Source organism: Oryzias latipes, chromosome 18, assembly GCF_053564925.1.
Source record: "Oryzias latipes strain Hd-rR chromosome 18, Olatipes_Hd-rR_3.1".
Classification (NCBI taxonomy): Eukaryota; Metazoa; Chordata; class Actinopteri; order Beloniformes; family Adrianichthyidae; genus Oryzias; species Oryzias latipes.
The window spans coordinates 24,064,569-24,078,421 of record NC_136254.1 but is presented as its reverse complement, the minus strand read 5'-3'; the positions used below and the strand labels follow the sequence as shown (position 1 = coordinate 24,078,421).

At 38.6% G+C, this 13,853-nt stretch overlaps 1 protein-coding gene and 1 long non-coding RNA gene across 3 annotated transcripts in view; one reads left to right on the top strand and one right to left on the bottom strand.

Annotated features, from left to right (window-relative positions):
- The window catches only part of adamtsl3 (ADAMTS-like 3), a 126,747-nt gene that overhangs the window by 75,649 nt on the left and 37,245 nt on the right, over nucleotides 1-13,853 (bottom strand). For both annotated transcript variants that reach the window (XM_023965892.2, XM_023965893.2), the window contains exon 2: nucleotides 3,771-3,878. In XM_023965892.2, the coding sequence (XP_023821660.1) occupies nucleotides 3,771-3,878 (108 nt within the window). The remainder of the gene's footprint in view (nucleotides 1-3,770; nucleotides 3,879-13,853) is intronic.
- LOC110017070 (uncharacterized) lies at nucleotides 10,774-13,645 on the top strand. The gene is made up of 2 exons (XR_002292382.3): nucleotides 10,774-11,087; nucleotides 11,715-13,645. It is a non-coding gene; the product is annotated as an uncharacterized LOC110017070 (long non-coding RNA).

Here is a 13,853-nt window from a genome sequence, read left to right as displayed (position 1 = left end):
GTTTTCTTCTCTTTATGTCTTGTTTTCTAATATTCTTTCACTCAGGCTGTAAAATCTCGGAAAAAGGGTAAATTTAAAAGATCAGTTTATTGCTGGCTATTAAATATGTGGCATGTTTGTAAAATCCTGGAATAAGACTTAAGAAAATTGTGGTAACAACCAAAGTTTGACTGATTTACGAGACTCATTTGTGGTCATCTTTTTGGGGTGGGTGGGAGGGAGGCTCAATTTCGAGGCATCAGACCTCCCTCATACTTAATAGTAGGAACTTCTGTCCTAAAATATACTTCCTTTACGTCTGTTTATGGGTGCTGACATTATCGGGGCTCTTTAGAACACGTTTGCCTTCACATGGGGAACACGAGACAAATTACAAAGACAGCTCAGTAATGTGGAAGTAGCTTCAACTGGGGCTGCCAGGAAAAACACTTTACTTTATAGAGAACAAATCATCTGGGGCTCCTCTTGGGAGATAAGGTGAAAGGTACAGAAGAAGTCGGTCTTATGGCGTGAAAATGGCCCATGTAAACGAGAAACCCGGTTCTCAGATGGGTTTTAGTTCCTCCGTTCAGATTAAAGAGCGTTTCTTCACTACCAAAACACCTGCGTGTTCATGGCAGATATTTTTTGCAACCAAAGTTGTTGCATTGAAACCCATAAAGAGCATTTTAGGCTGAACAAAGACGCTGAGGCGGGAAATAAATCTTTTACATGATGCTGGTTTGAGGGGGAAAAAAAAAAGGACTACAAACTGGATGATGCCAACTTTAAGATTTGTTTGAGGTCAGTGCGCCATAAATCACACTGCTGCTTGACTGCAAATATGAAATCCAAATGCTGCAGAGACAGCCGTTTGTGGTTTCTAACTACAGCCCTGTAACCATGTACCACAGAGCTTAAAGTATTGACTCCTAATAGAGTTTGTAATGATTTTTCCATGCTCCCTACATAAAAAAAAGAATAAAAAACACACGTATGCAGACAGAGACCGTCAGGAAGCAACCTAAAATGACTTTGACGAGCTTGATTTTATGTTGAGGTCTAATAATGGCCTATTAAAGACCAGAGGCACGTCATTAAGCACTTTACATTTAAAAGATTTTTGCATTTTAAAGCACTGCTGCATTAGATCTGCGGTAACACAATCAAATCGCAGTAATGACATGCAGTGCTGCAAGAGACGTAGTAAAAAAAAAAACTACACTGCCCTATGCAAGAAGGCAATTGCCCATAAACCTAATGACTGCTTGAACCAGCTGACACAACTGCAATCAAGTGCTGTGACTGCCTCCTCAGTCTACGAGAGGCTGAAAAGGAAATTGGAGACATTTCTTTGGGTATTTTGGCATAAATTTGGTTTGTTCCTCTACATTAACAAGAGCGTGCTTCACACTACAAGCCATGGTCCACCATAAAAATCATCAAGCAGCTCCAAGACTACTATTGCAAAATGTTACCATGATATTTCTTTACAATTTACTTAACAAATTACACCTTCAAAACACCTTTTTTCTCATTTGTCTGAAAATGTTTAGAACATCCACCGAATCAGAAGCAAACAGTCTTTCTTTGTGGATTTTGTGTCTCCACTCGTTTCTACTCTTGATTTTAAAGATTCTTTTTAACCCTTGTGCTATCCTATGACCCCACCCTTACATTGACGTGTTCTTCCTACCATGACAAAGGTGGATAAAGGTGGAAAGATTTCATGTAATCCATGGACACCAGTGACGATCACAAATCATTGAAGAAAAAAGGTTCAGAGCACTGTCTAGTGGGTCTAGATGACCCAACTCCCAATGGTAAAGTGCCTAGGATAGCACAAGGGTTACAAAGGGCTGCTGAATTTATTTATTTTTACATTCTGGCTAATTTAAACCTTTCTAATTTAGTCGTTTTGAGTTTGAGTTAAAAACCTTTTGGTTGACCAACCAATCCTAGGAAGGTTCACCACCTTTTTAGCTTCCGCCTAATCCACAACTTTCATTTTATTTTGACGCATGAATTCATTTGAAAACTCTGCTGACAGAACTAACTGGCTTAAATACACACAAAAAAGATGATACAACCCAGCTTTCTTTCATACAAATATACATATGCTAGCTTTACATTTTTGAGTTGTTGTCTAAGCATGTGAATGTGTTAAAAAAAAGATTAAAAAAGGAAACAGTTCCAAAGTTTCCACCTAATTAAATTCCATTGCAAGACAGTGGTCCCTTTATATATGTGGTCTATTTTTAGTGCAGTTTTGCTTTTTATTTTTACAGTGCATTGTTTCTGCATCCTGATTGGCTGTTGATCTTGTCAATCACTCTTTTGCATGCTGTGTGTTTCTTCTACACAAAATGCGTTCAGCTTTTCTCAGAACACAATCAGATCTTTGTTTTTATTCTATGGATCTATTTTTCTCTGAGAGTTTGAACTTTGAGAGTTTAAACAAGAGAGAAAAGTGTAAAAAGGCTCATATCTGAGGGCAGAAAGTGTGTAGTGAGGAGTTTTACAGCCTTACTTTGCAGATTTCACCTATCATGGGTTATTTTTAGAATGTGACTTCTGCAAAAAACAATACCTTGTTCTCTTGTTTTTTGCAGAAAAAGTGGCTATTTGAATCATCATAGACTTTTATACCTTGTTAACGATCAAGAAAAAGTTGTGTAAATGATTAACCCCCCCTTATTTATTAATGAGGCACTTTTTCATTATTTCTATTGAGAAGAAAAAAGGTGTGCGACTTAAAAACAAACACACAGGAAACAAATTTAAAATCTATCTCCAGCCTTTTATTCACTGTCTCCATTTTTAATCTTAAATATTGTGACTTAAAAAAACAAACTACAATGTTGTTGTTTTTTATTCATCGACATTGTTGATAATGAAAACCAATAGTTGCAGTTCTACTGTATTTTTACTTTTTTTATTACTTTGATGATTAGAAACCTATAAAGACCCACTGATGAAAAAAAATAAAGTTTTTGGTGTTTTTAACATTTGAACATGTTCTTGTGACGTTTTCTGAAGCTCTTTTCTTGGAAAAGATAAAGGGAAGGGGGGATGGGGTCACTTTGTCCCAACAATCCTGCCCGCAACTTGGAGGTGAATTTCTAATGAACTCCTGCTGCTCCGCAGAAATTATGTCCTAGAAAACGACAGTGTTTTTTTAAATTTTGGGTAAAAATGGTATAATCATCACTAAAAGACTAAGTGGGAATGCTTTGACAAAGGTTAAAAGATGATTGAGACTTTACATTTGCAAAGAATGTGCAGAAAAAACAGATTTGTTTTATCACTGCATTAAGACGAAACACAACCAAACGTCTGGATGAGACATTGGCCTAAAGATAGACTTCTACCTCATCGATGGTCGGGGCAAGGTTTAAGCTATGCAATGAGGGAAAAAAAGGCGCCCTCAGTTAAAGTGAGTGTTAAACGAGGCTGTTTGCATGAACTGCCCTGTTTCGCATCACGCCGCGTCAGCCTGCAGTCACATCACACCTCATCTCCCACAATCGTTTATCACTCGCATTCATTACCGAGGTGTGACACAGACACTTTTCTGCTGCGCTGAGCTACATAAACACACTGCAAGAGATTTATAGGCTGATCGAGACATTTTCCGACGCATCAATCTATTTTCTGTACAATTGCTTTTAAAGGAGAAAGGAAATGAAGGTGGTGGAGTACGTTCATGTTGAAAAACAGAGGCAGGAAAAACTTAAAAATAGCATAACAGGGTATGGAGAGTTTCTTTTAGGGTTTTTCTGGGACATTACCGGGTCTTCTTGCTTGTGGCCATCATGGAGTCCCTCTTCAGGATCTCTCCGAATCAATGTGAACTCTCTGATAAACACGGCGTCACTGTCGGTGGCCCACACGGCGACCTGAGAAACCACAATACAGGAAACCCTCAGCAACTTTGACTTTCAGAATAAAACAAGTTTAAAAACAAAAGAATTATCATGTATCCATTCTTTCTTTGCATTTAAGCAAAAAAAAAACTACACTCCAACCATGCAGTCACGGCTCATTGAGAAAAAAAAACAGGTCTGGGGGGGCGGGCTCGCTCCTGTTCATGTTGATGATTTTCTTGCTGGTCACGGCTCGTTTATGGCAACACAACTCCCAGCAGCGGCAGCAGCTTCAAATCCAGTGTGACGTCTTTACTTGGGCATTAACTGCTCAAATAAACGACTTTGCTGGACTAGTTTACGGCGCATTTCCATTAGCGCAGACTCAATGCAATTTAAGGCATTTTCACTGGGTGGAGTGCAGTGGATAATTTTTAGTACCTCCATCCGTTCCAACAGAGGTGTGTCAGGGAGAGGAAAGTCTTCTTTTTTTTTAACCATTTATTATTATTTCTTTATTAGTATTTTGTATTTTCTATTCTATGTATAGGCAGCATTTGAGAACTGGGCCGAGTGAGTGTGATGTCACCCATGGTTGGAGCCGGTAATAAGTCATTTTCCATTGGTGATGTCACACTAACTTAGTCCAGATCTATGGTTACAAGTATTGGAGGAACCCAGTATCAAAAAATGTGATTTTCCAATGTAAGCTGCCTGTGTTTTTTCTCTGTGTATGTGCTTTGCATCATCAGCAATTTCCTGCAAACCCAAAAGTGCTGAAAGTTGCAGCACAGGATCCTTCAGCTGTTCCCGTGCACAGCCCGTCCTGATCCGCCTGTCTCACAAGCGCATGCTGAACTAGAGCAGGGGATGTGGATTTGGAGAACCCGATGTCTCTGTAACTGCAGGGGCTGAAAAACAAAGTATTGGTTAGCAGGTAAAGCAAAAAACCTGCACCAGCTCCATGTGCAAAACCGTCAGGTTCCCTTTGAGAAGACAGATCCAATCCGGTCCAAATCTTTGTAATCAACCCTGCCACACTCGCTTACATCTCTGAGGGTTTATGCAACGACAGGCACTCTAATTAATGTTTCGTTGAGTAGCGCAGATCTAGCAGAAGGGTCTGTTTAAGGTGAGCAAATGTTGGACCATTTATACAATTTTCCTGATTCTGACAATTTTCTGCAAAATCGGAATTGATTGAAACTGAAGACGTTTCAAATGTTTCTGAGAAAGTAGTCAAATGCACTCCAGGCCACCTAATGCCAAAAAGTGATATACACAAGTGGATTCACTGCATGAAATAAAGGAAACACAACGAACGAAACAGGAAGCCTCCAACAAAAAATAACTGGCGAATCCAAAAAAAAGAATCCCTATAGACTTGATTAACTTAGCAGTGAAGCGCATCCCCGCTGCCACAGATGCTGAAAATGAACACACTACGCAAACGGCGGCCAAATAGAAGTCAAGCGTGTGACAATTAAGAGAACCCTTGTCAGCTGAGATGTTCGGGAAAACAAGTCCAGCGACCAGATGTCTTCGCTCAAGCTTGAATCGAGGCCGATGAATGTGCCGGCCACGTCCTCCCTAGAGAGGTTTGTCCACCCCCTCCACAGAAATGAACGGTTTTCTCACACACTGTTGGGGTTCTACAGTCACACAATATGGCTCTCTGTGACTTTTGAATGTGCATTCATTGTTTTGAATAATTATACTGAAACTGGAATAAGCTACAACTTCACGCTGCGTGGTAGAGTGGGAGAACAAAATGAGAAAACAAGCAGCTTTTTGGTGCAAGAGTACAAAATCCTGAATGCCTAAAAGCACAAAAGAAACCTGGGGAAAAGGTTTCTGCATGCTACTAATAGATCTAAATCTTGCTATTGATTTTTATTGTCAATAACTCGATTTTGACTCACAGTTTTGGTAAATCTCGATTTATTTGTCAAATTTTCATTTTAAAAGCAATTTTTGTGGTTGTGAAAACCCCTTTTCACACGACTAGAAACATATCTGCTAACACATGAGTTAGTGGTAAGCTTACTAAGCTGAGGTGAGGTTTGGGAAAAGTTAAAATTCTGCTGGATGCAGAAATTCAGGAGGTGTGAAAACGTTTTGGGCTTTGCACCTCTTGAGCGCAGAGATAGGAAACTCTGGAAAAAAGCAGGTTCAAGCTTTTGCTGTTGGGGTAATGTGCAAGTAAAGGAGAAATAAAAGGCTTTAAAACCAGAAATACTCAAAGGAAGTACTGAATTTATATTGATAATAAAGTTTAGTCTAAACACAATAATATCTCTCTTACCTCTCTTCTTGTATGTCACGTGTTTTGACCACCAAGGGTCTCATTGGTATTACCCATTTGAGGTGTAAGGGTCTTTGGCATTACAATAACGAGATGTCTACTAATAGTAAATTAAACATTTGTCAACTGATCTGTGCTATAAATGCAACCTTTGCACCATTGTAATTATTTTAAATAGAAGGAGCTGCATTTCCAGAAGAAAAAATGGGGTTGAATGCAATGTTGCTGAATTAAAATGAAACTTAAAAGGGCAATAATTGGCAAAAACATAAATAAAGAAAAGATTAAAGTTGTCCATAAATAAAGAGAAAACAGCACAATAACATAACAGATATTTTTGTGAAAAATGTGAGCACCAGGTATTGAACCAACGAAGTTGTGAACCACAGCTCACAGGTTATGCCATGACGCCACCAACCAGGTAAAGTAGAAAAGACATATAACAGCTGTTTCTTCTTAGTGCAATTTTGTGTTGCAGCAAAATAAAGAGAAACAGGAAAACAATGGGATGAATGCTTTATAACAATCAACCCATTAATTAGAGGAATTAGGTAGTTAGGTCAGCTCTGCCTCGCCTGTCTTTTGTTATTCTATTGCATAAAATTTTATAAAAACGTTTTCATATAGACATTTGTATGTCGCCCTCTTTTTGCATGTAAGAGATTATGTATTTTATATTTGGACACACTAAAAAGACAGAAGGTGAAGCAGGACTCAATGTAAAAGACGCACATGAGCTCACATTTCTTCCTTGACGGTTGCTAATGAAGTTCAATAGGACTTCGTTATTCTGTGTTTTTCTCTGACCAACTGCAAAAATGGCATGTGTAATAAATATCTCAGTCATTTATCAAAACGTTTCAATCAAAATTGAAGTAATAAATAACAGATGAACACCAATGGAGCTTAAGAACTGTAAGCTTCAAAATTAAAAGTTTTAAAATGGTTCTAAAACTTCTCTGCCAAAGCCACAGAGACTTTAGTGCCAAAGGAAAGACGTTTGGACTCCATTTGCAAGTAAAGGTAAGAACAGTGTGTGAATTCTGTGCGTTTTGTGTCTGTAGGTATCATTGTTGGTGTTTTTTGGAGTCACACAGAACGGCCAAATTTTACATTCTTCCTTGGTCCAATATGAACCTTTTTTATTTATAAAAAAGAATGCTGATATGATATATGAAACATATTTGGTAATTGGAAAATAGAATGGGAGCATATTTTTTTAAATGGGAAGCATAATGGTAGGGGTTCGCCTTCCAGCAAGAAGAATTTGATTCAAATCCAAGACCTTCCTGTGTGGCGTTTGCATGTTCTCCTTGAGCATTTCTCCGGGCACTCTGGTTTTCTCCCATAGTCCAAAAACATGCTTCATAGGATAAATGTTGGTGTCTCTAAATTGTCCCTCAATGTGACTATGTGAGAGTGTGTGGCCCCCCAATAGATTGGTGACCACTTTAGGGTGTACCCCACCTTCACCCAACAGTAACTGTGATAGGCTCCAGCCGCCCAGTGACCCCGGAACGGATTCAGCAGGTCAAATAAATGGATAGATAAATATTTGTATGTCTGACTCTAAAAGAGTCATAAACCTCACCGCACCTCACTGGTCTTTACGACATTACACCTTGAGACATTGCCTTAAGTGCACTCACACGTTTAATAGCAAATTGCTTTACGTTGTAAATTGTATCTTTTTCTTTCCTTTTACTTATTCTATTTTATTTTATACATATACTTTTTTATTTTTCTTCTCCTGAACAGACACGAGAGAGCAAGAAACGGAATTTCGATTCATTGTATGTGATGCACATGTGAAGAATTGACAATAAAGTTGACTTTGACCTACGGAGTAGGGGCGGAATTACGACGAAGTTCCGATGTCCCTTTCTTGCACAATGCCTGCATGAATGTGCAAGGTCACATGCTTTGAAAAAACTGCTGCATTTGATAAGCTCCAGCATGTGGGAGTGGTCTGGGAGTGTGTGTAGTTCAACAGGACACCAGGATGGGGTTCATTCTAATAGGCTGTGATATTGTGATATTTCAAAGATCACTCCATATCAAGGGAAAGAAACAAGACAAAAAATCCGGGGCAAGTCAGTTCGTCCAAATAGATCATCAAAAAAACAAAAACGATATCAGAATTGTGCTTGTCCTAGATGTGGTGACAGCTTTCACAATGCAGGTAAAAATAAAAGTCAGAAAACAGCTAATTCTGCTATGCCACACCACTCAAAAATCACTGCTGTATTCCAATGTTGGCTGCTGTTTCAGTGAAACCTCAGGGTTAGAATAATGTTAATCCACTTTCACTGAACACATTTGGACGAAAACATACTTACTCATCAATGTACTTTCACGTCATCGTGCCAGCAATCCTTTTCTTTATACATTTACTATGAAGAACAAAATGTGATCGACTATTATGTCAGCTTAAACATTAACTCATTTGGAGTACTTTAGAAGTAAGGAACTGATGACATGTCCCAGACAACACCTTAGGGTTTTTTTAAGATAAGAGAGAAGCAATTCCCACAAGAAAAAAAAAACGAAAAAAAAAACTCAGACTTCGATCTTGTTCTCCTATTTTGGTTGGATTATTCTTTATGGCAGACTTTTAAGCAAAACCATGTCTCCAATTTTCCCTGCCAAATTTCCATCAGCTTAATGTACTACTCTGACTCCCGAGGGCGGTCTGTCCCGCAAACCAGTAGACAAGAGTGGCAAGTATAGTTTAGCTCAGCTACATTGCCAAAGACTCCAACTCCCACCATGAAGAATAGGCATGAAAATAAGAAACCCAAAGAAAGTAGAAAAATAAATTACAAATTTTCTTTGGAGTTAGATGTATCTTCTAGTGAAAAGAGATTATTCCCAAACATTATGTTGACAGCAAGTTCTTCTAGTCAAAAAGCACAGAAACTGTTATCCCACAAATAAATTAATTTTTGAGGCTATGGATGCCAACATAATCTCAGATTACTTAAAGGTTGATAGGTTATTTAAGGTTGAATTTATTACCTGCAAAGACTAGTAGAGTGACTTTGGAACAGAGAAGGCGCAATCAACCTTTGACTGAAAGGTTGCATGTTCAAGTCCGCCTTTCTTGCTCATGTGTCAAAGTGTCCTCTGGACGAACATTAGTTCTCCCACCATCCAAGAGTAAATGTGTGTGAATCAACTGGTGTATGTGCATGGGTGAATCAGCAGAAAAGATGTGTAAAAGGTAGAAAAGCTTTATAGGTATTAGGAGTGTAACGGTGCACGTAGTTGGACCGAACCTTCTCGGCAAAGCAATTTCGGTTCAGATTACTTTTGTACCGTTTCGGTTTTTCTGTTTTTTTGTTTGTGTATTTTCCCCCCCCCAAATGTATTAACTTTGCGCCAAGGCGGAACTAATGTTCACCGCGAGTTTCCGCCAAGAAGCTCCATTGCGTCCGCGCTCGCGCGTTAAGGAAGGAGGTCGCATCGCAAGACTCTCGCCTGGATCTCGAGTACCCTGTCTCTCCTCTGATGATCTCACGTCTGTAGATTTCAGCTACGTCAGCTATGTGACAATAGTGCTAACAGGTACTAGCACATTAACACAGAATGTCACCCGTGACCTCTTAGGTTAGTGCTAGCTAAATATGTGCTTCTTGTGTAGCAAAACTTGAGTAAATAATCTAGTAAAAGAAAATGCTTACGTTTATGGTAATAATATTGTTTTCTTTTCAGTTTTTGACAACAAACGGCTTGGATTAAGAGAAAACATTGTATTTTAGCCCAATTCAGTGCTGAACAGGTTGGCACACTTAAATAAATATACATGCAAATCATTTTTTTGTTTAAAGATACTACCATTCTTCTGTAAAGAGAAGACAGTAAAAAACTTTTAGCAACAAAGACACCAAGACATGTTCTTATGCTAATTTAATGTGTGGTATTACAAAAAGATAAAATTCAGATATCTTAAAATAGATTTTTCTTTTAGAGGATTTCTTTTCTTTTTTATTACAGGTGTGGCCAAGAAACTACTACTAAAAAATAAAACCCCTTAATTCAACCCTATCACACACAGAATTAATCAAACATAGAAATTGATCAACACAATTTTCGTTAATATCCAATAAACAGGAGTTTTAGGTATCGGTTTATCCCAGTGTCATAAAAAAAACAAGCAGAATGAATGAAATTGTTATAATATTCAACGGCAAATACATTTATAAGAGTATGTTACAAAATGTTCAATTTGGATAAAAATTCCCTCATGGCTGTTTTCAAGTAGACAGTTTAACCAGTATGCGTCAACCCTGATCTTAATTTCAAACATATATATGCACGAAGGTACTAATACGTAACCTCCAAGCAAGGACTAAAGGAATCTCTTATTTGTGGTCCCTGGATTGCAAAATGTGCAGTCAAGTGCTTGCAAACTTCCTGCTGCTTTTTTATGGTGGGTAATAAATCAAAGGTCACTGTTTTTTTTCCAAGCCTTGTATATGGAATGCTGATTGAAACCATGTAAGGCTATGTCCGACAAAAACAGAGCGCCATAAGGACGTCAGAGATAACGGGAGAGGAAGGAATGTCATTGGAACCTGGCGTACACCTATGCTATAAATGTACGGAGGAGTCAATAAACACAGAGTTTTGACCGGTATCTGCAAGATATGCAGCATTTATCACCGTCACCTCGCCTCAGTTCCTCCATTCTATGCAGTCTAGCTCAAACACCAGACCAGGATCTGTGAAAAGCTTGAAGTCATGGCAGTGGGTTTGGACACGTTATCCTTTCGTGACAGCTTGGAGATCGTGCAACTCCGACCTAACGTAATACGCCAAAAGTATTGCAGAAAGAGGAGCTCCAAAGATTTTTTCCATCCACTGATGAACTACGAGCAGCAGATGGAGCTTCAAATGAGGAATAATGGGAGCAAAAATGGACTTCCAGCAAACAGGTGAGAGTTAAAGTTATTGTTTTTAAAAATGACAAACATGAAAGGCAGAAAAGTTCCAACTTGCCTCATGTTATTGTCTTACTTAAAAGTATAAAGTTAAATTACATTTTCCTATCTCACCAAATCAGTGGCCTTATGATAGGGTGTCTGCCCCGAGACTGGAAGGTCAGGGGTTCAAATCCACAGTTGATTCATGCCAAAGACTTAAAATTGGTACCAATGCCTCCCAGCATAAATCAGCATTAAGGGGTTGAATCGAGGAGGTAAACTACCAAATGGTTCCCAAGCACGACAGTGTCTGCAGCTCACTGCTCCCAAATACACTTAGGTGTGTGAAAACTAACATGACTTTAACTCTAATTGAGGTTTTTCTTTCAAATCTAGCATCTGGCAGAGATGTAGTGCCACATAGACATCATTATCAGTGCAGACATACGCAAGTTTTGCAGGGACTTTAACAACAGCGTCTGCCAGCACTGAAAACCTGAAAAATGTCTCTAGAAATGGAAACAGTGACTCACGGCTGAACTTGAACTTTAAAATGCACATCTCAAAGTGCAAACAAAAAGCTGAACTGCTGCATGTTTACGTGCCGACGGATGATGTCTTCCTCTTGTCTTCTTCAAGGTATCCCTTTCATCCTCTCGTGTGGACGATCAGCAGGACATCCAGCGCTCTCAAGTGTTGCCATCTGTCAACGTGACTGTTGGTCATGCTCCTGCCTGTGGAGATTCAAATCCACCTCCTTTCCACCTTTTCTCCATAACAACAATGGTCACCCCATCTCAAATCCAGCTCTGCAAGATGGTCATTCGCTGGCAGATCACTCTTGAATGTCCTCAGTTTGCCTCTCAAGAGACAGATATCCAAGTCACCTCAACAGGTGTCTTTTACTGCATTGCAACAGCTGTTCAAACATTTCTGGAGGAATCCCCTACTCATCCAGAATGCAAAGCTCTCAAAAAGATGTAAATATTAAAAAAAAAAAGACTGCACTTCTAAGATTTATAGATATGTACATTATATTTTATTTCAGTCAGACAACTCTTGCAGAAGAATATTTATTTCACAACATCTTTAGGTTAACATTCACAATTTGATTCACAACTTCGTTTTGGCATAAGGCTCCGTTCAATTCCTTGAGACACTTATTTTTTCTATACACTTTCGGGTAACAACCCCCGTAACGGAGCCCACAGGTGGAAGCCGGGGAGGAGGGAGGGGAAAAGAATGAGCGCTGAAGGTAAGAGAGAATGAACAATTGTACACCTGACTTAAATAGGACGCTAAGCAGGTGGGTTAATTAACTGACCCGCCCTAGGGGAGTAACCTGCAATTCTGCCGAGTGTCTGCCCGAAATGCGACGAGTCGCTATTATATTCAAAAAACACTTTGGAGAATACTTGTAAATTCTTTGCACATAATGATGAAATTAAATAAGCTATTTCTTTTACCTTGCATTGTTCTTCCTCTGTGTTGTCTGTATGAGACTATTTTGTCCTTTTCTCCTGATGATCAGCAATGCAATTTTATACCTAAAGTTGAATAACTCCCAGCCACTGCATTCTACTGAATTAACTATTTTTAGTACCTACAGAGGACATTTGGGACATTTCATTGATACCAAATGTGAAGGGATGAGATTCTGGGAACTGTAGTTTTTGGTGGACTAAAAACGTTTTTTTTGACTGAACAAAACTTTTCTCTCTCCAGTAGTCAGGAGGATATTTATTTTTCCGTGTTACAAACCCAAAAATGTAAGGAAAATAATGTCCAGCACCGTATTTCGGTAAAGTGTTTGTAACATTGACTGTATATGAGAACTGGAGTGAGTGACCTGTCTCCCCTTGTGTCCTAAAAAGGAAGTATCTATTGCCTTAAAGAGGCCAAAATCCCATAGACTTCTATGGTGAAATAAACAGCAAATACTCAGTCATTCAATTTGTAAGAATAACCATTCTTATTCTACAACCTTTTTAACATGTTCTTGCAAATCCTAATTTTTTCATATGTTTTCTATAGTGCAAATTATTTAGGTTCTAAACTGCCCAATCAGATGCCTCAATAAAAATATGTGGTCTCACATTGAATGTTTTAAAAAGTTTGATGACAGATTCTCCAAGCCCGCTTTCAAACGGAAGGGGTGTGGACTTCCAACAGTCACTCAAAGCAATTTGGACCATTCACTGCTTAGTAACGATTTCTAGTTTCAACATGGCGGCGTCCATATCACCAAAAATAATTGGGGACAAAAAGCAACTACCTTTCTTTGGGCATTTTTCACCACAGACTTTCTTTAAAGATCTTTCGAAGTCCCGTCCTCTTTGTTATGACTAATCAATGCTCATCAAGAGAATGCCAAGAGTGTGCAAAGCAGTAATCAAAGCAAGAGGTGGCTACTTTGAAGAACATAAAATATGACATATTTTCTGGTGTTTTTTTTACACTTTTTTGTTAAGTATATAATTCCACATGTGTTAATTCCCAGTTTTGATGCCTTCAGTGGGAATCTACAATTTTCATAGTCGTGAAAATAAAAAAAACTCTTTGAATGAAAAGGTGTGTCCAAACTTTTGGTCTGAACCGTGTGTATGTGTGTATCGATCGATAGATAGATATATGTCTAATTCCTTTGTCTTGATCTTGTTTTTATAGGATTCTAAATCATGTTATTTAAGTGAAACTGCTTTTTTTTGTGTTTTGATTTTTCCTTCCCACCGTGAAGCATGAAGGAGGAGGTGTGATGGTGTGGAGGTGCTTTGCTTG